This window comes from Phyllostomus discolor, chromosome 6 (genome assembly GCF_004126475.2).
Source record: "Phyllostomus discolor isolate MPI-MPIP mPhyDis1 chromosome 6, mPhyDis1.pri.v3, whole genome shotgun sequence".
Classification (NCBI taxonomy): domain Eukaryota; kingdom Metazoa; phylum Chordata; class Mammalia; order Chiroptera; family Phyllostomidae; genus Phyllostomus; species Phyllostomus discolor.
The window spans coordinates 95,448,205-95,474,456 of NC_040908.2; the positions used below are offsets into that span (position 1 = coordinate 95,448,205).

The 26,252-nt window shown below is 42.3% G+C and overlaps 1 protein-coding gene across 1 annotated transcript in view; it reads left to right on the plus strand.

The window, feature by feature from the left end:
* Positions 1 to 336: 336 nt before the first annotated feature.
* Positions 337 to 26,252, plus strand: part of PIWIL4 (piwi like RNA-mediated gene silencing 4) — a 43,642-nt gene continuing 17,726 nt past the window's right edge. The window contains exons 1-10 of the mRNA XM_028516772.2: positions 337 to 453; positions 2,072 to 2,150; positions 4,611 to 4,742; positions 6,611 to 6,825; positions 11,751 to 11,872; positions 13,499 to 13,579; positions 15,969 to 16,166; positions 19,198 to 19,309; positions 23,525 to 23,645; positions 24,936 to 25,053. Coding sequence (XP_028372573.1) covers positions 367 to 453; positions 2,072 to 2,150; positions 4,611 to 4,742; positions 6,611 to 6,825; positions 11,751 to 11,872; positions 13,499 to 13,579; positions 15,969 to 16,166; positions 19,198 to 19,309; positions 23,525 to 23,645; positions 24,936 to 25,053 — 1,265 coding nt within the window. The 5' untranslated portion in view covers positions 337 to 366. The remainder of the gene's footprint in view (positions 454 to 2,071; positions 2,151 to 4,610; positions 4,743 to 6,610; positions 6,826 to 11,750; positions 11,873 to 13,498; positions 13,580 to 15,968; positions 16,167 to 19,197; positions 19,310 to 23,524; positions 23,646 to 24,935; positions 25,054 to 26,252) is intronic.

Below are 26,252 nucleotides of genomic sequence, written 5' to 3' on the forward strand. Positions count from 1 at the left end.
ACAAAGACTAGTAACTTGGATAATGCCAAATTGGGGGGTGGGCAAAGAAAAAAGGGAAAGGGATGGAAGAGAAGGGAACTCTGGGCCCCACTGCTGCCCCCCTTGCACTACCCCTCCCCTCCCCGCACTATACCCCGCCCCGTTCTGCCCCACCCCACTGCGCGCTCCTCCCTACCCTCCACGTTAAAACCCTGCGGGCTGTGCGTGCTCCCTCCACCCACGCACAATACTCCGGGCGTTTCCAGCCCAGGAGCCCGAGACCCGCCACCTCCGCTACGTGTGGTAGCAGCTGCGCCCTTTGGGTGCCAATGAGAAACTACCCTGAGAGTTTGCCGCGTTAGAAGTCACTCTGGGCTCTTCGGAAACATGATTGGACGCGCCCGCGTTAGGGCTCGAGGCATCGACCATATCCCCAGGGTCACGGAGGTGGGAAGTTCCCAGGCCTACCCCAAGGTGCGTGCGATGCTTAGCTGGCATTGTCTTGCTCTCTTATATGTCTCCTTCATGGAATCGGCCTTCCTCTGTATCCCTCTTTTCCTCCCTCCTAGGAAGCAGTGGCTTATCTTTTCTCTCAGTTTTGAATCTTCCCAGGGCTTCCCATATTTTTTCCTTTGGGATTTTATCTGAGTAAGGCATTAATGTAGATATTTTGGTCAGGGAAGAGAAATAAAATTAGAGGCAAATATGCTGTCCTTTTCTACTTCCTGCGTTTTAAAATGTTTTATTTATTTTTTATTTATTTATTTAAATATTTTATTTATTTATTTTTAGAGAGGGAAGGGAGGGAGAGGGAGAGAGAGAGAGAGAGAGAGAGAGAGAAAGAGAGGGAGAGAAAGAGAAAGAGAGAAAGAGAGAAACATCAATGTGCGGTTGCTGGGGGTTATGGCCTGCAACCCAGGAATGTACCCTGGCTGGGAATCGAACCTGGGACACTTTGGCTCCCAGCCTGTGCTCAATCCGCTGAGCTACGCCAGCCAGGGCTACTTCCTGTGTTTTAATTGACTTTCATTTAAGTCTCTTGGTAAAAATTGCTGTGCCTTCAGTAGTAGCATTATTTCACATATAATCTAATATGATTCCTTTTGTTAATTCATATATAAAATTAAGTAATCTCAGATAGAGATGTGGTTGTGATTCAACCAGTGTTTCTTGATCAGCTGCTGTGAGTACTGCTCCTTGCTAGATAGACTTAAGCAACTGGAACCAATTGATCAGCAAATCAGCGACAGTTGAGTGATATTACCAACACACTCTTAGTATTTGGAGCAATCTCTTAGATTGTATTCAAGTGAGTAGTTTGGTCATTATGCTTTTACTGTCATGAAAAGGTCCTCTCTTCACACATTTTTTAGCAGGCCAAGATACATTTCTTCTTGAACAAAGAAAGTAGTTATGATGAAAAAAGAAAATATTTTTTAAAATAGAAAATTTTAGTAGTTGGGAGCAGAGGTGGAGAGGTAGAATTGGGTGTGAAGGGATGGGTGGTGATGAAGGCACATGGTACCATGTATAGGTGACATATTATGGGGCTGTGTACCTGAAACCCCTATCACATATCAACCAATGTCACCCCAATCAAATTCACTAAAAAAGAAAAAAGAGTACTAATAGTTCCCTTCACCTATTTTATGAACTAATTTGGAAAACTTTATTCAGGACAGTCGTCATGTGACTGGTGACCTGGATGTTCTGGGCTCAGTTTATTTGCTTTGGAGGCTATGTCTGTGGGCCATGGAAGCATGAGGTGGTGCCCATCTGGACCACCTCCCTGGTGATTGCCCTGACTCCAGGGTCTCATCTCAGCCTGTTCATACCTCCAGAGCTTAACGACTATTGCTGAGTCACAACACAAAAATTAAAGTTTGATGAATGGGGAATACTATAGCTCATCCATATTCTTTTTTTCTAGAATGGGCAATTTCTTATCAGCTCTCAAGCATTACCTGTTAATATTGTTAGCTCATGTCAGTCTAATGACTTAGGACATGATGTGGTTTTTATTTTGTAATAACTTTTTGATTTATGTATTAATGTCTGAAATCAGACCAATAATTTTTTTTGCCTATTTTAGCTTATATCTGCTGATCTCAGTGACAATGAAGCATCGTCCAGCAATAGCTTCGTGGGAACAAGCAAGTCTTCACAGCCTTGTAAGTGCAGTACTCTGTGCCATTCAGTTCTGTTCCTTCAGAGTGAACCAGGAGTGACTCCACTGTGTCTTCCAACAGCCAGGTCCCCTCTTGAGCATCACATTATTCTTACCTTTTCTTGAAGGATCCCCTGTGTTTGTTGTGTCTCTTTGGGAATCCCAAACATAGAGTCTGCTGCTGAATTTGCTGACAGTGGTTGGCATTTGGGAATCTACAGATATTAGGAAGCTAGTTTTCAGATTCTTTCTGTCCACTGAATAACTTTGAAAAATTATTTAAAAATTCTTTGACATGTAAATGTCAGTGCCATCAGCTTGCAGGCATAGTAGAAATCTGGAGTGCTGCCTGCCACTGCCTCCTCTTCCTTCCCTACCCATGGCAGACATCACCACTTCATGGTAGCTCTCTTCCCTGTAAATTCAGATTTACCGCCAGGATACTTGTCAACATGCTGCTCCAAGTTGTCCCTGTCATACTGTGTGAGTTGGCATGCTCAAAGCACTAGTTTGCTAGAGTTCCATGACAAAGTACCACAAACTGGGTGGATACAACAATAGAAATAATACTGTCTCATGATTCTGGAGGCCAGAAGCCCAAGATCACCATTTCTGCAGGGTTCATTTCTTCTGAGTCCTCCCTCCTTTTAGATGGCCTAGATGGCTGGCTGCCTTCTTCCTGTGTTTTCACATCATCTTTTCTCTGTATTTGTCTGTGCCTTAATCTTTTTTTATAAAGACACTAGTCATGCTGGATTAGGGCCCATCCTAATGATATCATTTTAACTTAATTATGTCTTTAAAGACCCTGTCTCCAAATACAGTTGCATTCTGAGATATTAGGGGTTAGGACTCCAGCAGAGGAATTTGGGGGATCGACAGTTCAGCCCAGAACCACTGCTAAAATCTATTAACCATCTCCTTGCTTTGACCATGAAGTTAAGTGATTAATTATTAATAACCATGTAATCTCTAAGTATTTAGGTTCTTCTAGACTCTTAGTTTCACCAGTCCTTCCACCCATCCTATGCCTGGTTCTCTTTCACTCTGCAGTGTTTTTCCAACCCCACTCCAGTACCCCTGTGAGCTGTACCCCCAGAAGATCTGCTCTCAGACAGCACAACTGCCACCATTCAAACCTTATCCCAGCTTCTCCTTGGGACTTTATTTCCATGTCTGTTGTACATTCTTGTCACTAGCAAGTGATGGAAACCTTTCATCTATTGAGGGTAGATTGAATTTGTATTTATTTTTAAAAACTGTGGTAAAATATATATAACACAAAATTTACTATTTTAACCATTTTTTGTTATACAGGCCAGTGGCAACCATCGCCACTGTCCATCTCTAGGACTTTTTTCATCTTTTGAAACTGAAACTCTGTACTCACTAAACAAAAACTCCCCATTCCCCTTCCCTTCTCTCTGGCAACTAATATTTTATGGAAGATTGAATTTTTAAAAACCATTCAACATCTTTTGAAACCATGAATAGTGAATGATATGGATAATCTAGTGAGGATAGCTTTTTAAAAATTAAGTAAATTTTGTGGTTTCCAGGAGACGCAGACTTCACTGAGAAGGGCATGGACAGCAGTTTTGAGCAAAAGCAATGGTGCCATTCAGAGTAGTTGCATTCAGCAACTCTGTCAGAGTTCTAGTGATTCATCATACTATGAGTCATATCACTCTGTCATAATATTCTGTATTTTGTATTTTCATGTTGTCTTCAGAGAGCCAAAGTTATATCTAAAAATCAACATCTCTCAGACTCATAGATAGAGAGCAGGCTGACAGCTAAGGTGGGGAGAGGGTAGCAGGTGGAGGGTTTGAGCAAAAAGGAAAAAGGACTCATGACACGAACAATAGTATGGTGATAATGGGAAAAATACAATTAAAAATTAAAATCAACATCTCTTTGTACTCATTTTAACAGAAAATAGTCATTGCATTGTAATTTCATGTTTTCTAGAACCTACCTGTGAGAGAGATGCCCCAAGGTGAACTGTTGACTTTCATTCTCAAAGGAATGATCTAGCATAAAAACTGATGGCAGTGTTCTGGGCGCTTCCCTGCTTGTGATTGGTCTGGGCACCCTCCGTCTTCTGGGTGTTACACAGAAGCTGGAGAAGGGAGAGCTACTCTCCCTGAGTGGCTGCAGAGTGGGACAGAAGGAGATAGAGCTTCCCCTGAGCCAAGAGGAGAATCAGACAAGACCAAAATATTATGAGGAAGGACTAACTCAGGGTCCATTATTTCTAACAAAACATGCCATGTATTCACAATTTTTAATTTTTACTCTGAAAACTTTTGTATGGTCATGGTTGTTTTTGGCAATGTGGGCCAGTTTTATTAACACCACAAAAATCTGAGTTTTGGTTGTAGATACATTTTGGATATAGTAGTTGTAAATAATATCACTAGAATAAAATATGAGCTATTATGGTATTTTTTTAATATTTTAGATAAAAGTGGCATTTCTTCTGGTAATGCTGAATATACCCTAACAGAAAAAGGTGGGAAAATCAGACAGAATTTCATGGATTCAAGTGCCTGTATCAGAGAGAAATTGGCCCATGTGAGAGATTGCAAAGCAGGTAACCAGTCTTTATATTACTTCTTTTTTAATGTCACCAAATCTTGCTTAAGAAATTTTTAATTTCTAGATGTAAAATAAATGAATTCACTTAAAAGATATTTATTGACTATCTGCTCTATTCAAGGCATGATCTAGATACTAGTTGTTTTCAACTTCACTCCCTTTTATTAATAGAAATAGTAATATTTCTCCCCAAACAACATCTCACTTGTTGAAAATATTTTTTCCTTACGTTTGGAATGGGACTTAAAAAAGATGTTTTGACTCTTTCCCAACCCTTTTCCCATAAGGGGATAATAATGTTTCTTTACGTTAGCTGACAAAGAAAGATGTTGACTATTTTGGAATTCTTAACCCAGATTCCAGGCTCAGCCCTGAAATTACACCCAGAATTGTGGGCATATGCCCTCAATTTTCAGGGAAGTAGGTCTCTTATTTTTACTAGATTCTCCAAAGGCTTTGTGACTCCCTTCCAGAAGTTAAGACTCCCTAATGCAGATCAGTCTTTTTCAAACTTTTAAAACCATGCAGCAAAATAAGAAATAGCTGCATGAGTATTATCCAGCAGTACACACACACGATTGAAACAAGTTTTCACGTAAGAGTACTTGCCCTACTACGTGCAAGGGACTCTGATCCACTTTTGTTGTGGTTTAGTCCTCTCATGATACATAGTAGTTTCCTCATGTATTCTCATAACTGCAGCATTAATGGGTCATGATTAGTTTGTAAATAGTGGTGTCGATGATCTCGAAGGATCTTGCTGCTCTGACATTCTAGGTGACTTCTCTTTGTCCATTAATAGGAGCAGCTAAAATATGTTGTCACTGCCTCAGGATCTAGGAGAACAAAAGAAACTTTTGTTTAATTAAAATAGCACAATAATTCCTTGCTCCTAACAGATTTATACCACCGGTGGAAGCTGAGGGAATACCGAGGCACACATGATATTGTACTTTTTCTTTCTTACCACCTTGAAGGTTCATATTTCCACTTCCTCCATGAGAAAAACAAAATAATGCCTATTTGATACAATTCTTTTCTATAAGACAAACATCAGATGATTCCCTTTGAGGAGAGGCGAAGTCCCTCATTAGTGCCCTTTTGGATTCTGTCTTGGTGAGAATTTAGGCCACCTTGAGTGCTGACCAGCTGTATCATGGCCATCTCTGAATTTGTCTTGTAAACTTTGAAGAGGTGAATAAACAATTTGTAAGGGATGGAATTCCCAGAAGCACACATGGGCCTCCCCACTGGCGCCCATAGAAAACAGAAGCCTAGAGGCCCTGTGCTCACATAGGAGAGGTGTGTCCATTCTGCCTTTCTTCTCCACCCTCCCCTCAATCTCTGGGGGCCTTCTCTGGGATTGAGAGAGCAGTATAGCCACTGATAGAACTGTTTCAGGATTTTCAGAAGTATAGTTAACTTCATTATCTGTATTTCCAAGAGGTCAGGTCGTATTTATGCTGAGAACAGGCTAGTGTCTATATAATCTGAGAGCATCATCCTAAAATGTTAATCCACCTAATGTGAATCCCACAGAGAATCTGAGCTTTGGAAGGAGTCCTAGGGTAGCTGAATTCAGATGCTTCCTTCCTCCCAGGGACAAGAGTATCAGTGTCTGCTCTTATGTTCTCATGGGCATGCTTTACACACACCCCTTTTTAATTCCCAAATCTGTGTTTATGGGACTCCATGAGGTTCTCAGGCTACAGGTTGTTAGCGCTTGCCTGTGTCACTGAATGTGAGTGCTGGCTTTACAGCAACAACTATGCACATGCAAATACATTTTTAAATGATGTGGTTAATACTAACGTGGTGTGACTTGTTGTTGTTAAAAAGTTTTTTTAATTTGTTTCCCCCCAGGTTCCAGTGGAATACCTGTGAAACTGGTCACAAATCTCTTTAGTTTGGGTCTGCCACAGGACTGGCAGCTGTACCAGTATCAAGTGACGTATATGCCAGATTTGGAATCTAGAAGCTTGAGAATTGCTTTGCTTTACAGTCACAGGGAACTTTCCAACAGAGCAAAAGCGTTTGATGGGACCATCCTTTTTCTCTCACAAAAGCTAGAAAAAAAGGTACAGTATAGTTACTTTTGAATACCCACATACACACATATGCATATGTTTATGCTCATCTGGATATATTTAAGAGGTTAGCAGATTTTTCTTTTCTTTTTTTTTAAATTACTTTATTGTTCAATTGTACAGTTGTCTGCATTTTCTCCCCACCTCTCCCCCACACCCCAGCCAGACCTACCTCCCTTCCTTGCTTCCACCCTCCCCCTTGGTTTTGTCCATGTGTCCTTTATAGTAGTTCCTGATGATTTTCGTGCGTTGGAATGAGTGTTTCACTTACTCCTTTCCTCTTTCCTATTCCCATGTTTGAGAGTAAAATAACTTCCTACTTAAGGCCTCATTCATAATTGATTTCTTAATTAAGAAGCCGATGGTCTGGCATTTTAAAAATAAGAGCTATAATATAAACACTGCTTTTGAACTTTGTTTTTTTGTAAAGTGTCCTTGAAATAGGCATCCTTTTTAAACTTTTCCCAATATAGGCAAGACTGAAACACCATTCGGCATATGGCTTCAGGCCTTTAAATTTACTTTTTTTTTGTTCCTACACAGTGGTGCCCATGTGTCCTAATAACTTTACATTAATCTCTGATTCTAAAACTGTCATTTATTTTATGACTTGTCTTACTATATGAAATACGAGTTATTGATGTTAATCTTAAAGACATATTTTAATCACGTGACCACTGCATGATTCATAGTCCTTTTGCAGTTTCAGTCCTAAAACAAAGATATTGACATTGAAGTTTTTATCCTATGCTTTGTTCTAAAGTAATATTAAAATTTCTACAAGGAAAAAGAACCAATTTCTGTATGAAAAATTAAAACAGAACATTGGATTAAAATTGTATACTTGTATTCCTTGGAAAACTTAATCCTTTAGGCCAGCGTTTTGAACAGAGTGGGATCAATAGTGTACATTTCTAGACTCTGTGTAAAATCTTTGTGAATTTCCTTAAGAAATGCATTTCTGAGCACTCTTGGGGCCTTTATCATTTTATGAAATCCTGAAATTTATGGGAGCTACTTGAGTGTTTATTTCATCTGAATATGGAACTTTAAAATTATACCAGATAATTAAATTTAAGGGCTTGAAAAATCTGGACCTATAAATTTAGAAATATTTTTATTTATCTTAAGTTCTTACTGATTCTCAGTATTTTGTCATATGACCAGATGTTGATAGCATGCTAATATTGTCTCTCATACTGAAAAGATATATCTCAAGTATATTGTAATCATTTAAGACCACCTTGTTTATAGATAATTTGTAGTAACAATTTGCAAATTTAGATATATTAAAATTATTATATACCACCCCCGCCATCTTGAATGATCTAGTTTACTTAATGTACCTAACCAAAGTGGAGAAATTTTATAGATGCCAGGAATAAATTAACATTATTCACTTCTCATTCAAAATAAGTGGTAGTAAGTGCCTCACACCTTATTGTTGGAAATGGGATTTAATGGGGGGGCAGGTGAGTAAATAGACAGTAAAAACAAAGTCTGACAAATCAGGTGTGTTGATGTCACTTCTCAGACACAGGTGATAGTATGTTTAGACAAAAGTGTGTTGTCTTATTCCTCATCCACACATGACCTGCCACCCAGTGACAGTGGAAATGAAGTAGTAAAAAGAAATCCTAATGAAGATAGTACTACCTCACCTTATTCTGGTCTTACCATTGACTCGGGCTAGCTAAATCCTGTGCTCTCATCCACACACTACAAACTTTGTCAGATGCTTGTATTAGTTGGAAAAGCTCCTCCAGTAATTCATTCATTGTGCTCCCAAACAGTGCAGTTCTAGAAGTCCTGTTCTGTTGTCTCCCGGTCTTCCATTGTCATCCAGATCTGATCTGTGCATCTGTAGCCACAATCTAGGTTCCTATCACTGGTGACATCGAATTGCCACTCTCATGCATTCATTCTACACTTAGAAAGAGCCTACTGTGTGCCTGGCAGGGTGCTGCCACCATGGAGGAAACAGGATCAATAACCAAAGGCTCTTGTTGTCTAAAGATCTTTCCATTTAGTATTGAAGTTATTTACAGAGAAGTGCAGCGTGAGGTAGAATGAAATGAGTGGCATAATAACTACTAGTTTTATTATGCTAACATTTACTGAGCACGTACTAGGTATCAGATGCTATGCTTGGTTGTTGTTGAAATTAGCCCCAGCACACCTCTTGGGCTGAGCAGATCTATACTTTGTGTTACACCCACCAGGCTACAGATCTTCTTATTCTGCCAGGCTCTGTATATGCATGATCGCATTTAATCCTCTCGTCACCCCTGGAGCGTTAGAGAGGTTAAGTATCTTGAGGTTAAGGTCTTCACATAGAGCTTGGGGAAGGAAAGCTCATTCCAGCAGGACACTTCAGAGGGAGTGATAATTTGTTTTTAGGGTAGGATTTGGATCAGCAAGGGAGGGTGGTGGTGGTGGTGTATTCCTGGACAGAAGGACAAGAAAAAGGAGCAAGGGCACAATTTTGGGAAGTGGGGGACATGTTTTATTTTATGTATTTTTTACTTTTTAAAAAAGATTTTTATTTATTTATTTTTAGAGAGAGGGGAAGGGAAGGAGAAAGAGAGGGAGAGAAATATCAATGTGTGGTGCCACTCAAACAAGTCCCCTGCTGGGTACCTGGCTTGCAACCTAGGTGTGTGCCCTGACTGGAAATTGGACCAGACATTCTCTGGTCCACAGGCAGGCACTTAATCCACTGAGCCACACCAGCCAGCAAAAGAGACAGGTTTTAGAAACTTCTGATAGTTCAGGGTAAGCCAGGAAGTAATGGAAATTGTTACTCAGAAAGCAAGGAGAACTTTAAGTGCCCTGTTGAGCAATAGGGACTTTCCTCCAAGGGCCTCTGAAGCCATTGGGAGTTAGTTTCCATGGGAGCTAAATTAAAGAATAGTTACTCTGATCACATCCTTTTGAATTCTTAACATGAGAAAAGTGGGAAAATTATTAACTAAGTGTTACTGGAATGATCTGGGTAGAATGTGCATAGGGCTTGAAGAATGGTCCAAAGCACTGCTACAGATAAGGATAAGGTCCGTGAATTACCTCACTTGAGTTTCACAGCCCTGGACTCACTCCCACTTTAAAGATGGGAAAAAGTCTTAAAGAACTGAAGTAACTTGCTCCATATCTCATGGGCCACAAGGGGCAGAGGACCAGGGTCTGTCCGATTCCAAATTAAAGCTAAGCTCTGTGGAAAATAATGGTATTGGAACAGCTGAAATAGATTAGAGACATTGCTAGTGTAGCAGTGCTAAGACTTGCCAACTGATCACATAGTGGATGGAAGAGAGGAAGTAAAAGCTCACTCTGAGGCTGGCAGCCCAGGATTGGAGGGTGTGGGGTCTCAAAACAGACCCAGAAAGCAAGGAGGAGTTGGTGTTTGGTGGGAGAGGTGCAGGGAGTGCCAATGAGTTTGCTCTTAGATAGCTGCTGGAAATGCTGTTCCTGGATAGAGGTCTTAATGGAGACCATCTGCTGCCCACCCCCCACCCCAACCAACCATTCACCACAACATCCTTTGTTGTCTTAATTCTTTGTCCTGAAATCTCCATGGTGGGGTGAGAACCCCTCATCCCTCCTGGCTGCTAGATCCCTCCCAGATGTTGATGAGTTCTTTCTGTAGCTTTCCGCCTTTGATTTCTCTATAGTTTTATTTGAAGCAAGAGATCATCTCAATGAAATATTTCAGCTCCTAGGAAAGTGCCTGTTTCTCTTTGTTGCCATGCAATGAGCCATTCCTACCCTACATTTTTTTTAAATCCCCACCCAGGGAAGGAGAGGGAGAGAAACATCAGTTGGTCATTGGTCCATTGTCTGGCGCAAGCGCCTATACTGAAGCCAAACCTGAAACTCAGGCATGTGCCCTGACCAGGAGTTGAACCCACGACCCTCAGGTTTATGGAATGATGCTTCAACCAACCTCACCACATGAGCCAGAGCCCTTGACAACATTCTTGGTTCAACCTAAAAGTGGTTTAAACTACACTTTATAGAAAATAAGGGTAAAATACATAAATGCTTGCTAATGGACTAATCTCTTCTAATTTTCTATCCTTCTGAAAAATCCTTGATCACTGAGTTTTATTGACTTCTTTGTTTAGTCTTTTATTCCTAAAATCTGTGTGGAGATTTCTTTGGTTGAATGAGCTTTAAATTTAAAGCTGGTGTAGAAACTTATTCATGCATTCATTTCATTGTTAGAATGTTGTTCCAGATTATAAGAACCCTAGGAATTTCTCTAGACTTTTCAAAAATCAATAAAATCAGATTTCCTATGTATTTAAAATTTCACCACTTTCTTCTCTTTCCTGTTTACTCACCCTCTTTTCTATCCGTTCTCCCTTATCCCTTTGTTTTCTTCCTCTCTTCATTCCTGCTCTTCTCTTTTATGAATAAAATTTTAAGAGACTGTACTCTGAAATCAATGAACTCAGGGTGGACAAGACAGACTTCTGGCCACCCACGAACCCCCTAAAAGTGGGTATGTTATGTACATCCTTGTGGTATGTACAATGGGACATTTTCTTGGAATAATGCCTGTAACTTACCTCATACTCAAAGTAGTTTGTGACCTCTCTCACCATTCCCCGCCTTTGCCCCTTTAAAAAGTCAAGAACCACTGCTCTGGAATTCTCTTTGGATTGAGTCTTTGAACCCTGAGTCTCCTTTCGATTCTTACAGAATAGAGAGATGTGTTGCTTTTGTAGAATTGGGAAGATACAGAGATGGTAACTCTTCCAAATGTCATGTGTTGACTACAGTATTACTCGCATGGTAACACCTGCAGTTTTATTTTTGTTAATGTGTATTAAATTGTGATGGCTTTGTCACATCTGCATTCTGCACACTTGGGGATAATCTGTAGAGTGCATATTAAATACTTCTTTTCCCAGGTCACAGAATTGTCAAGTGAAACTCGAAGAGGCGAGACTGTAAAGATGACTATCACTCTGACGCAGCAGCTGCCGGCAACCTCCCCTGTGTGCATCCAGGTCTTCAGCATCATCTTTAAGAAGTAAGGTGTCTTAAATGTGAATTTAAATTAGGTTAACGATGCCTTTCAGCATAGAGCCTGGGTAGCAAGATAATCAACCATTTTTTAGGCAATATGCCAGCAACAATGTCATCCTTAGGGCAGTTTTCCATGTACTTGTGCAGTAATGTGCACCGCAGCGCATCACAGCCTCCAGCCAGCATTCATCATCATTATCCAGCACTGTCTGCAGACAAAGAACTCAGGGCTTGTGCTGTCTCTGTGGTAGCAGGGAGGGTGCCTTTTTCCTTCTCTTCCTTTTCTGTACCCTGTAACCCCTTCCTCTTAAAAGTTGAGAATGTCTGAATTAGTACTGAAGCATTTGTTTTTCTTCTAGTGATTTATTTTAGTGTAAAAGGCCACCGCCATCTGCAGCCTGCTTTCACTTGGGTCAGGGGAGGGGGGGGGGGCGCTGGGGGGGCGCGGCGGGAGGGGCCGGTGCAGAAGGAAGGTGGTGACTAAACTTTTCATTGTTCTTCAAACTGATGTGGATCTTTTACTTCAAAGTCATCTCGGGGGCTGGGTGGGGTTGATAAAATGCAGGTCCCCTACCCCGCAATGAACCCAGTGAACAGAATTTCATGAGCGAGATCTGGAAATCCATGTTTTTAGCAAGCTTACTTAGCGACACATGGATACACAGAGCATGCAAACCACGGTTTCCTATGCTATTGGTACAGATCAGTAAGATGAGCTGTTCATCTAAGATTCGAGTCCTTTGCTTCACACTGACCTCTGGATGGATGTGGATGGGAATTTTGGGTTTTGCTGAGTAGCACTCATGAAGGAACTTCCCCTATACATTTTCCTCATCCTGGTCATATTTCTTGCCATTCCCTTTACATCTTACCTGGGCTGCAGTTCAATGCTGCATCACACTCTTCAGAGGCCAGTCTTGCACGTGCCCTCCTGAGAGGGGACTGTTTTAAGTCAGCTAACATTGCAAAGGTGCTTTTCAGTTGGAAAGCCCTTTCACTTGTATCTGATCTTACTTGGTCCTCACTTTAGTGCCCTGAAGCAGGTACTATGAAAATTCACTTTTCACAGATAAGTAGGCTGAGGCTCAGGGATACCTGGAGCCAAAGTCACGCAGTTGGAGCTCCCACGCAATGTTTCCTGCGTGGACTGGGCAGCCTCAGATCAGTGATGTGCCCCATTACAAAGCTAGCTAGGACCAGCTGCCGAAGAGGCACTCGTGCTTTTTGGCAGCACCCAGACAGCTTGAGCAGCCCCCTTGGGAGCATCCTTCCTCATCTCAAAAGAGGGAAGAGGCCAGAAGAGCCTTCAGACGTGGCTTGGCTCCATTCGCGCTGACCTAAGTGTTACAGCCGCAGTCATAACCGTTCAAGTGGCTGCGTACTTGTCATTGCAGTTAAACCCAGGCAGATAAAAATAATTTTGGTGGTGTCATTCTCAGATATGAAAAAGTGATCATTCTGATACATACACTCACGTGTATATTTGGTATCTGAACTTCCGTGTGCTATAAGAACGAGAATTTTGTACTTTCTACACGTGTTTATCATTATGTTCAGGATGGGTACAAACTTAAAATTACACTCTTATTCACTTATGCTTACCAAAAAGTAAAAAAATGTATACTTGCAGGATCTTAAAGAAATTGTCCATGTACCAAATTGGACAGAACTTCTATAAGCCTTCTGAGCCAGTGGAAATTCCTCAGCACAAGTAGGTTTGTTTATATTTTCTGTTACTCTGAAATACTTATAATGTGAGCATCATAATGTATGATACAGTATTAAACTGTTAGGCCTCCTATGAGGGCACATGCTATGAAAAGTAATGGATTTTTTTTAATTTTCAAGTTTTTTATAGAATGATGAGTGTCGGCATGAAGCTAGAAGCCAGGTTTCTTAGTGTGTTAGATTATCATAAATCCTAGAAGGAATTCAGAAACTGAATTTTCCATGTGCGATAGTAATAATGAAAGCAGAGTAAGCTATATTATGTCATACTACATAGTGGGTGCTCTGTTTTCTTGCTGACAGGAAGTTGTCACAGCCAGGTCGGGTGTTATGGGTAAGCAGCAGTCAGACAAACAAGCCAAGTAAACTCCTAGGGGGAAGGATAGAACTGTCCGGAACACGTGCAGAATTTTAACCCCAAACTCGGAAGCAGATGCTGCTGAGAAAGTGCTGAGCTAAGTCTTGAACTGGTTGTTACTCAGCTCTCCAAGTATGTGGCCAAGCTAAAGACAGGGAGGGAGGCAGCCAGCAGCCCAGGGAGAGATGTGTTAGCAGAGGGAGAAATCCATAAGGACAGTGTTCTGGAACAGCAGTTGGGGTCCTGCTGCCTGCTGCTGTCCTCTAGGCAAAAACTCCAGAGGCAAAGGTTTGGTGATAAAGGAGTCTTTATTCAAAAGCGGTTACTTAAGCCTATCAAGTCACCGCTTCCATCACTTAAGCCTATCAATTAAGGCTAAACTCTAACACCTGAGTTCTCCTACCTTTTCCTCTGTTACTAGTTATTTTGTTTCTATAGGGTCAGTGTATGAACTAAAAACAATGTAAGATACAAAAACTGCACAATTTTGGAAGAATGGCAGGCTTCTGCCTCAGCTCATCTCCTCTAGAACACTCAAAAAATGAACCTGCCACCCTCTGCCAGGTCAGCCCAACCCTAGGCTGTGCCCAGAGTTCCTTCCCATATAAAATACTGCCCGTTGGGAAATACAGGTAGCTGCAGCACCATCACCCAGGCCTAGAGTGAGCCTGGAAGCTCTCTCCTTTGTATTTCTGATGGCTCTGGAGGCATTCAACTTCTCAGCCAATCCCGCCCGTCCTGGACCGCCCACAATTGTCTCGGCAAACTCCTCCCACAGCCCCTCCCTCCTCCTCCCCTGTGATCTGAGTTATCTTAACCAGATCTCTCTCTATCTGTTGAAGCTGAGGGCAGGGTGTTTGGCCTTCAGCCAAGTGGAGGAAAAATTGGGGTTTTCCAAGTGTTAGTTCAGTCTGTCTGAGTAGTCTGTGTAAAGCATGCTGTTAACTTATCTTTCCACCTGGATTAGAAATTCTCACAAGGCCAGTGTGTACTGAGCTGGAGTGGGTGAAGGCTGGCATAGTATCACAGTGAATGAAGTACACAAAATATAAACTGAAATGATTTTAAAAATATTTATCTATTCTTTCATGTGATTTTTGCCACTTTTTCTTATTTGAGGCTCCAGTCTATAGTACTCATCAGTGTGGAAAGGAGGTGTAGCCTGGCTACAGTTTTGTATGTCTGCACATGATACCATTTCTGTTCTTTTTTTTTTTTTTTTAAGATTTTTAGTTATTTATTTTTAGAGAGGAAAGGAGGGAGAAGTGCAGCCGCCTCTCATGCACCCCCTACTGGGGACCTGGCCCACAACCTAGGCATGTGTTCTGACTGGGAATCAAACCAGACACCATTTCGTTTGCAAGCTGACACTCAATCCAATGAGCCACACCAGCCAGGGCCGCTTCAGTTATTTCTTTATCTTGTTGTTAAGTCTCTACACTGTCTTCACCACTCAGTCAGTGTGCTTTGTTTTCAGGCTGTGGTTCTCCATAAACATATTAATCTTTGCTGGGACACTTTTGTCCCCCAGGGCACATTTGGCAATGTCTGTAGACATTTTGGGTTGTTCCAGCTGGGGGGCTGCTAGTGGCAGCCAGCGGGTAGAGGCCAGGATGCGCTTAACATCCTGCAACGTGCAGGGCAGTCCCTAACAACAAATTATCCAGGCCAAACTGTCAGTAGTGTCAGGACTGAGACACCTTTCCTACAGGAGTATATTTTATATTAGATATGTTTAAAGACATTCCAGCTGGAGATAGCTAAAGTTTTTAGTCAGCACCTGGAAGAAAGTAGACTAAGGAAAAACTTATTTCACTAAAATCTAGAAATTGGAATGTAAAAACCACCGTTTAAAAATGTTTAGTGTAGTGATTACAGAGGGTAGGGAGTAGGTGGAAGTGGGAAAGGTTACAAGGGGGATATTGGTAACAGAAAAGACACAATAAAAATTAAAAAATAAAACTGTTTATTGTTTTTCTGATATGGCTTTCACATTTCTATTTATTTTTTTAAGGTTGTCCCTTTGGCCTGGGTTCGCCATTTCTGTGTCCCAGTTTGAAAGCCAGCTCTTGTTTAGTGCTGATGTAAGTTATAAAATCCTCCGGAATGAGACTGTTCTGGAATTCATGGCTGGTCTGTGCGACCAAACTGGCATGTCTGGCTTCACCCACATGTGTGAAAAACGTCTGCTGGGGCTCATTGTCCTTACAAGGTAAAAGTCTGCTTTTAAACAAACTTTCCCCTAGAGAATGAGTTGTTTATGGTATTTGGGAACAGGAATAGCGTCAGGGTGTCATGGACAGGGACTCGCAAGCCGGTTGGTCATGTGTGGGTTCTTGACTTCATGTAGGAAAGATTTCACGCCAAGAGTCCATGTGATTGATTGATAGTACCAAAGCTGGGGACAGTGAAACAAGGAAGGGCTTAGTGTAGGAGAAGCAACAGGAGAGCCCAGGTAGGACTGCTTTGGTTCCCTAAAAATGTAGGTAAGAAATGAGCCTCAGCAGGGCTGCTTTGACTCACTAAGTCAGAGAAAATGGGGCCTTGGAGACAGGATCAGGGGGTTAGCTCAGGATGAGCTGCTGCTGCCCACTGCTCCCCTGGGACCCTTAGGGTTTCGGAGATGCACGCCTGTGGGGGAGAAAGGCGGGGACAGGCGGAAAGGAAAGATGCTGGCTTGCTCCCTGGAGGGAGAGGACGCCCTGGGTCCTTTGTTTTGAGGGTTTTTAAGGGCTAGGAGTTTAGGGAAGGTCTTAGGGGATGATCTCAATAGAATATTCACCAACTTTATGCTGATGTACCAAAATGAGATTTAGTCCCTTAACTTCATCTGTCCTTGGGTGCAAATGGCACTAATTGGATTGCTGCTATCTATGTCCCTGAGTAGGCTGATTTAAGCTATTTACCCTCTGGTTGGTGAGAAAAAGTATAAACCATTCACTCTTAAGTGTCTTTGGTTATGGCAGATAGAACTTTGCGATTGACTGGGTAGCTGGCTGTAAACTGCTTGGCTGTTCAACTGTCTCATTTCTCTATTTCATTTGTCCTGGCTTACTGGCCTGTCTCAAGGGTATTGGCCTGACCACAGATCTGATCAGTTCACTGTCCCGTTTATAGGGCCTGGCTGTTCTCGGTTGTCTAGAGTTCAGATCTTCTCAATTGGCATTCTGGACTGCCCACAGTCTGACTTGGTCCTGCCTTATCTCTTGTTTTACCCCTCTCCCCACCCCCAGTAGTCTGCACTTTGCTGCTGTAGTGTCTCTACCTGGATTTGTTACAGGAGAAACTCCTAGAGACTCAGTTCTTCCCACCAATGCAGTAGAGAATTAAAACTCAGTGAGTCTATTAGCGTGCAAGCAGGATTTATTGGTGATCCGTTCTCCTAGAACAGAACAGGCCTAGCTGAGGTGGGGGTGGGGGGCTGAAGCGGGGTAAGGGTGGTGAAGGTCAGGGAGGCCAAAGGCCAGGTGGCAAGCATAGGGGTGGTGAGGGCGGGGGTTGCAAGCACAGAGTGCCCTCAGGCCCGGTCCAGCTGCCAGAGAGAGGAGTGCCAAGCTCCACCCCCACCCTAGCCCTTTGTCCTGGTGACTTACAAAGGTGGTGGCACGTGGGGCTGGGTGAAGAAGTTACATATTTACTGACAGATAAATGTGGTGCTAGCTTTCCAGGACAGGGTTTGAATACCCAAAGGTATTAATGGGCTTCTTCCTTTAGGCACTAGGGGCCCTTGGAGCCTTTCTGGACTTGGGATAAAAGCAGTTTCAAAGGCCTCCTTTCCTAGATAGTAGAAAAGGTACACAGAATTTCAAGGCCTGCTGAGTCAGTGGGTGGGACAAGTATCTCTCCTCCTCCCTGCCTTTGTTTGCTATCTATCCTACCTTAGCAGATTCCCTGCCCTAATTCTGCCTTTTAAATGTCTGCTTCCACAAAGCCCAGCTCAAACATTACTGCTTTTCTGAAGCCTCCACTTGTCCACTCAATTGGAATGACTCAGTTCCCTCCCCTGTGCTACTCCCATAGTGTGTTGCCAGGAGCCACCACTTTATAGCTATTTTATTATTACAGTATGGGATAGACTGTTAGGCCCATGTCTCATCTTCTCTATGCATATGAGGTCTTTAAGGCTGAGACCTTTCAAGCCTCTAGGTATGTGTATATATGATTTGCCCCTTATGCACATTGAACTGAATTACACCTGAGCAGATGAGGTGGCTTCCTGAGTACTGAAAAGTTTACCATATACTGTTACTACCTCACAACACTTCTCCTAGAGGATCTGCTGCCCTTCTAGTCTGCCTGAGAATTTCCACGGAAAATTGTTTTTCTGGCTTACAGAGCACAGCGGTGGCACTGTTTAAATTCCACACTAGCTGGGGTGAGAAAGCTGCCTTCTAATCCCATCTTGCCTTCGTGTTGGTTTATCCCGCCATTGTGTAGTCACCTCGCCAGCAACCGAGAGCCCTGAAGAAAGAAACCTGACAAGGAAGTTTCTGTCCTGAGGCGGGGGTTTGGGGGGGTGGTGGCATAGGAGACTTTTCAGCTACGCAGCTCTGAAGAGGACAAAGAGCTCAGAGTGATCTTAGCTGACCTTATTTGCATTTTGCTGAGGGCCAGCCCTAGATGGAAGGTAGAGCAGCACCCCGAATCAGCCCTCTTTATGTGTATTTTATTGGAAAAACTGTCTAGGGGCTCAGAAAAAAATCAGTGTGGCACCAGAAGCTGATGGGAGTTTTGAACCTCCCAGCTTTAAAGAATGAGCTACCTGAAGTCAGAATGTCTATCAGTGAGAAAAAGAGTTTGTGGTCTGACAACTTCTCTCCCAGTGTTGTTGGAATACAGTAGTCTTCCCGTGGGGTGCACCACCTGCTGCCTGCGGGCCACACGTGGCCCAGGATGGCTGTGAATTCGACCCAACAAAAAATCGTAAATTTACTTAAAACTTTCTTTTTGCTTATCAGTTTTTGTTAGTGTTTGTGTATGTCATGTGTGGCCTAAGACAGCTCTTCTTCTTCCAGTGCGGCCCAGAACTTCTGGCGTCGGACACCCTCTCCAGTGCAGACTGAAGGGTTAATTATTTTTCTTCCCAGAGAAGAACTGATCTTTTTTTTAAGTGACTATTTTGTGTTATTCTCTTTCATAATTTCTGAAATCTGGAGTCTGATACTTTGAATTAAAATTGTAGTAAAATTGCTGTATATCTTGTATGATTTGAAAAAAAATTAAAAGTTTCTTGCATGCACCAGATACAATAACAAAACCTATCGCATTGATGACATTGACTGGTCAGTGAAGCCCACAGACATCTTTCGGAAGCGGGATGGCACAGAGATCACCTATGTGGATTACTACAAGCAGGTAGGACTTCGTCCCCTCCTTCCTCATCTCCCTTCCTCTTAGCTCAGAGAAGTCTCCCTATTCCTCTCCAAGTCCAACAGGTTCTTTAAATTGTCAGGCTGAGTGTGCCTCCACCATCATCCTCTGACTTGTCCCTTCTGCTCCACCCCTACCATCCTTGCCTTGGCCCAGATCCTGGGGAGTATCCTCAGCCTCCTGTTGTCCTTCTTCCTGTAGGCTGAGTCATCTCCCTTAAAAGCATGTATGGTAACATCGCTTCCCTGCTTAAAATATTTCCATGGTTCCCTATTTCCTTAGGAGCCAGATGTAACTAAGCTCTTGGGCAGAGTTCCCAAGGCCATTTATGATATGACCCCTCTCTGCCTCTTGAGTCTCTTCTCCTACCACTGCTGTTTCCTCTGTATGTTCTGCGGTTACTGCCCTTTGCATTTTCACACATGTTGCTTCCTCTTCCTGAATACCCCTTCACAGCCAGCCAGTCACCGAACACCCTCAATACTCAGCTCAGATGTCAACTCTTAGGGGAATCCCATGATGCTCTCCCCAGAGCCCCCTTCCCTGCATCAAATTATTGTGGGCAGGATGTGAATGGTCTGATTCCCCTTCTGGACTTCACCTGGGGCTGGCACAATGCCTTGCAAGTAGTAGACATGCAAACATTTACTAGTGGAATCTCCTGCTGTCTCTGGAAGTTTGATTCACAATTATCACAGTTACCCCTGCCCCCACCTCCACCTTCAGAGGCTCCTTCTTTTAATGTGCAGTCATATTCCAGAGAGTCTGAAAACACTCTCACAGCTGTTTTTAAAAAACACAAAGCAAAAACCTTTCTGTCACCTTTCTACACCTTCAATAAAAGCTGTCTCCTTTTCTCCTTAGCTAATTTCTTTAGGTCATCACCTACATCAGCTCCAAGCACCAATTCAGTTCTTCCTGAAGTCTGGTGTCTGGTTTGGCTGCTACAGAAATTCATCTTTACGGGTCAAATTCACTTACTCTTCTCATCCTAATGGGCTTTTAATGGCATTTGACACTAGTGACCACCTTCACCTGAATACCAGGGGCATATCCCTGATGGTTCTTTGCTAGGTTTCAGATTGTTTTTTCTCAGCCTTTATTTTTTAAATGTTTTTCCCTGCTAATTTCCCCCAAACCTTAAATGCTATTATTCACCATGGTTCCTGTGTGTAGGATCTTTTCTTTGTGTTTTGCGACCTCTGAAATATAGTATTTTTGTCTTTCCCTCATTTCTAAATGGCATACTCATCTCTATTTTCAGACTATCTTGGCGTGACTATCCCACAGACATCTCAGACTAACGTAATTCATACTGAATTCATTGTCTTTCTCACATGTTTCTCCTTGGGATTTGCTTCCTTGCCCTGCTTCGCCCTCACCTCATCCCTTGGTTGTCACCAAGATGGGTGCTGCCTTTTTTATCCTTGAATTATCCCTGGAGCCCATGCCCTTCCTCACCCTACTCACTGCCTAAATACAGAACCTCTCATGGATTTCCACCTAGGGCATTTTGGTCACCCCTGTATGGTCTCCCAACTCCAGCCCTCTCCTCACTGTGACCTGTCATCTCACTGCCACCAGGAAGAGCTCTCTCAAACACTGCCCAGAGATGTGGTTAAGAGCATAAGCTCTGGATGAGATGGTGCTGGTACTAGCTGTGTAACCTTGAGCAAATCGCTAAGCATGAAGTGTTGTCTGTGACAGGGAGTCATTTGCCTGTCTTCACGGTGCAGAGAAAACAGTGCGCGAGATAATAGTGCACACAGGGCACCTAGCCCAGCACCTGCACATTGTGAATGGCAGAGACCCTGCCCCCCTTTTCCCAGCCTCCCCTCTTCATCTCTAGCATCGCAGTTTGGCCCCCTCTCCACTTGAGCATCATCTCCCACAGCATTCTCACCAGGCACCCCATGCTGCCGTCACCCAGTCCACTTGACGCCTGTCACTAAATGCTCCCCAGCTTGCTCAGGTTCACTAGACATCTGCATAAAGCCACACTGTACCTTTGTTCTTCACCAGCAGGAAAATCCTAGCCTTGTGGTCAAAGGTCACCTCATTAGCAAAGTTCTTTCTTGACTCTACTTCCCATCACAGTCACAGAAGAGCCTAGCTGTGCTCTCAGCACTTGTCACACTGCTTCCAGAGCACGTCTTCCTTCTAGGACAGAGGTGGCATTTGGCTAACCCTTGATGCCCAGTGCCTCGCAATGAATCTTGTGCATGAAATGTGCTCCATAGCATTTATTTGTAAACACAAAATCTGTTCAATGTTTGGGTTTCTCTTCTGTGTGGTTAAATTCGTTCTCCTTTGAGCAGATGGATTTTAGGGCCTGTGACATCCTGAAAAGGAATGATTGTAAAATCCCACTCACTTTCTTTGAAGTGAGTCATATTCACTACATTTATGTTGTAACTGAAGAGAAAAAGAAACAAAAGTGCCTTTTTCTTAAATGTCTTTCTCTCTGTCCAGAAAAGGATCACTAAATTACTACGTAGCCCACTTTCAATGTGGAAGACATGTTGATATTGACCTTTGTGTTTCTCTTTTTAATCTTATCATGAACCATATTTTCAAATGCTAAGAAAACTGGGGCAAGGGAGAGGGTAAAATTAATATAGCGTAGCAGGGAGAATTCCTGGCCATGCCCCAGGTAAACAGAATACTCTCTTCCCGGAACGTGTTTCGCTCAAGTTGTTACCCTGGAGTCCTTATGCCCCCACAGTTTCTTCAAGTCCAATCTCTTTGGACTCTGCCTCCTTCATAAAGCCCTTCCCTGATTTAAGAGCCATAAACTGTTTTACTACCACCAGCATTTCTCCCTCCCCAGCCCCTTCCTGCCCCCGGGATGCAGTATTGAGTGTTGGAACAGGCAGAGGTTCCCAAGTCTTTGGGGATAAGTCCTGGCTGTGCTAATGTCCAGTTGTGGGGCCTTGGGGAAGTTGCTTAGCTGCTGATGGTGTTTCCTCATCTATGAAGGGGATGATGATAATATCTGCCTCATAGGTTTGTTAAGGTTAGAGAAGGAAAAATATAAGCACTTAGCATATTGTTGTTTGTGCTTCCCATCTACCTTGCTTTATGGACAATTACCTGCTGCAGCTCCTGGAACATCGTAGGCACAAGATGTGTACTGAATTAATGAAGTCATGTATAAAAACTCTTCCTTCTACAGAGGCTTTTCTAAGCTTTTTAGCTGTAACTTGAGTTGCAGTCACCACTGTAAGTTGCAATTTTTCTGAATTGTTTTTTATTTTAATGACTACAAGTTCTTATTGAAATGGAGAAACTCTCACTTCTTGCTTAATTATAATTATTGATATCAGCATCACATGGCACCCAGGCATTTTATAATTTATAACTCCAGTTGTTCTGTCATTAGTGCTGAGTAAATTATACTGGATATGAATGTTAACTGGAACTCTTGCCTTTGGAAGAGAAATGAACTTCAGGCAAAGTGAAATGTTGAAATTTAGGCCTAGGAGAGGAAAAGGGGGTAAGGCAGGAGGAGTTCATTAAAAACCAGACATGATGCTAGTGGTTTACATGGGTACTACTGAGCTACTGTTCTCTTCATCTGATACAAGAGGAAAGGGAGGTGCTTCCCCCATGTCCCAGGACAATTAAGTTGGTTTGGGGATCAGATTCACATTTGTCAGACTTCAAAGCCGCTTCCCTACAACATCTTGCAATCCTGGAAGTTAAGGACAGTCATGCTCTTTGGGGACGTCTGAGGTTGACTTAATGGAACCCTGGCCTCCAGCTTGTGTATAGACATTTTCAAGATGAATATAGTTGCGTAGAGTCAGTCAGTTACGCACGGGGCAGCCTGCCTCCGTCGTCAGTGGTGGGAATGCTGGCTTGCACCCAGCTCCAGCAGGTCGCTGACCTGAGTATGGAGCCAGCTGGAGGCTGTTCTGACTCTGGACGGAACCCAGAAGAGAGCAGGGACATGATTACAAACAAAATAAAACAATGTTACCCTGTGAAAGATAATTAAAAACTGGTCCTCAGATACAAAAGATAGAACTTGAGAGGAAGGAAGCAGAAATGAGTAGGTAACCATGGGATTTTTTTTTCTTCATTGAAAACATTTGCTTATGTATTCATTTTGCAATTACCTTGTTGCTTATAAGCAAAGATGCTCATTTTACGGTGTTTCCATATTAACTTTTCCCTCATTAATCTTGCATTCTATAGCAGTATGGTATTACTCTTTCTGACCTACATCAGCCAATGCTTGTTAGTCTGTTGAAAAACCAGAGAAATAACGCTGAGGCTCGGATGGTCCACCTGATACCCGAGCTCTGCTTTCTAACAGGTAATGTTTATGTTTTACACTCTAGCAGGTTCTTGACCACAGGCTTCTGATACTTAGCAGTGGGCAGAACCTCCTTCAGTTAGCTGCGTGCCAGAGCATTGATTGAACCCCTGGAGGATGGAGCCTTAAGTAATTTATTTGATAGTAGAGAAGTGGGAGGATAAAGTGTCCTTTGGAAATTGCTGTTACCTCATGTATTCCATTTGTTATTTCGATGTAAAATAGGTGCCAGATATTTTCCTGAAACCAAGCTGTTGTGCTTCACCATTTTTTGAACTTCACTAGTTTAGGAAGTGATGCGAGTTTTTTTCTTCTAGTTTACTGTTTGTGACAAAATCATCCTTATTTTCTTTTTGTATGTGCTTCCAGAAGGTAATCTGCACTGTATACTGACTAACAGTCTTGAGTCCTTTTCGTCATGTTTCTTTGATTAGCAGGGTGGGACTAAAGAAGGGGGGACTTTCTACTTTTTACATATTTGTATTGCCTATATCAGTATGGCATGTGTATGTTTGTTTTGTGATTAGAAACACTCATAAGGATATATTCCTTGAAGGGAGGGATGCTCATTGTTAGTGGTATTCTGATATTCTAGATCTGCACAGTCCCCTGTGGTAGTCAGTAGCCACGTGTGTTTGCGGAGCACCCGAGATGTGACTAGGGTGACTGAGGAAATGGGGAGGCGCTGTGAGTGTAAAGTTCAGACTAGGTTTCAAAGACAGTATAAAAAAAGGAAAATAACTGAATGAGTTTTTTATATCGATTACATGTTGAAATGATAATATTTTGGATATATTGAATTAAATGATATATACTATTTAACATAATTTTACCTGTTTCTTTTTTTATAATTTTATTTTTTTTTTTTTGGTTTAGAGAGAGGGAAAGTAGGGGAGAAGGAGAGGGAGAGAAACATCGATGTGAGAGAGAAACATTAATTGGTTGTTTCTCATACGTGCCCTAACTGGGGACTGAACGTGCAACTCAGGCATGTGCCCTGACCCAAAATCGAACTGGAAACTTTTTGGTTTGCAGGACAACGCTCAACCAACTAAGCCACACTGGCCAGGGCTGTTTCTTTTTTGGGTGTGTGGTTTTTTTTTTTTTTTTTTTTTTTTTTTTTTAAAAACGTGGCTACTAGAAAAGTAAAGTGACATACACAGCTTGCATTTTTATTGGAGAGTGTTACCTGATTCAGCTTCAGTGAAAAGCTTATTCTGCCTGAGATGGGCTGGGGTTATGTTCTATAGTGTTCATTTTTCTTGCTTTATCTTTGCTTATGCTTAATAGGACTGACTAGCCAGGCAGCCTCTGATTTCCAGGTGATGAAAGCTGTGGCTGAAGAAACACGTCTCAGTCCTGTAGGAAGGCAGCAGCACTTGGCCAGGCTTGCCGACGACATCCAGAGGTACCAGATATCTCACTGGGACCAGGGTACACCCTGCCTCTGGCCTAGTTTGTAGAATTGGATGATCTATAAAATGTTGCATTCCCTGATAAAAATGTCTCATTCCTATTGATTCAAATCAAGACACTTTTGAAATGTGTTGTCCAGGGCCTGAGGGTCACCCAGGATACCGCAGGTTTGCAGGTTGCAGGGAGGCAGGTAGAAGCTGCTCCGGCAGAACTACCACCCTGCATCAGCTAGATGGCTCTGCTTTCATCCACTTAATGCGTTTAGCTTCTGGATAGAAGTTTGAAAGAAGAAGAGGAAAGAGGCCTGTAACTTTAAAAACAAAATGCTCTAAAACCACTCCAGGCCCCCAACAGTCAGGGTCAGGAATGTTCAGGGACTCAGCACACTGGTCATTGGGAAAACCCCACCATATATTGTTTAAACTTAAGGATTCCTTTGTGCCCTTTGGTTCAGCCCACCTGATTCTCAGTGGCATTCCTGCCCTCATTTATGACAGTTATCTGTACTCCGTGACAGAAAACCTCTCCTCCTGTTTCCCTTCTGACCTCCTAAAACTTCACTGTCTAGCATGGTAGCCTTGTGTAACTATTGGACACTTAAAATGTGGTTAATGCCACATCTTGAAATGGTTGCATTTTAGATACATTGGGTTAGATAATATATATCTAAAAAATAATTGTACTTGTTAATTTTTACTTTTTAATGCAGCTACTAGAAAATTTAAAATTAAATAGTGGCTTGCTGTGTATTTCTACTGGGCAACATTGTTGTAGAATGATCTTTTTTTCTTTAAAGATGAAAAAATTTGAAGGAAGAATTTAGAAATTTATATACAAAACAAAGGTGTGCGTGTGTGTGCTCTAAAATGTATTAAATGAATAAATTATAATTGAATGAATGATGTGTATTTTTTCAGATATTTTCAAATGTATAGTCATGTTATTTTTAGGGAAATGTCATAACATTGTACATCATGTTTTTTTAAAATAACTTTTATTGATTTGAGAGAGAGAGAGGAAGGGAGGGAGAGAGGAACATCAATTTGTTGTTCCACTTACTTACACATTCATTGGTTGCTATTTATATGTGCCCTGACCTGGGATCAAACCCACAACCTTAGTGTATCAGGGTGATGCTCTAAGCAACTGAGGTATCTGGCCAGGTCCTATGCATCATGTTTTGTAACTTGC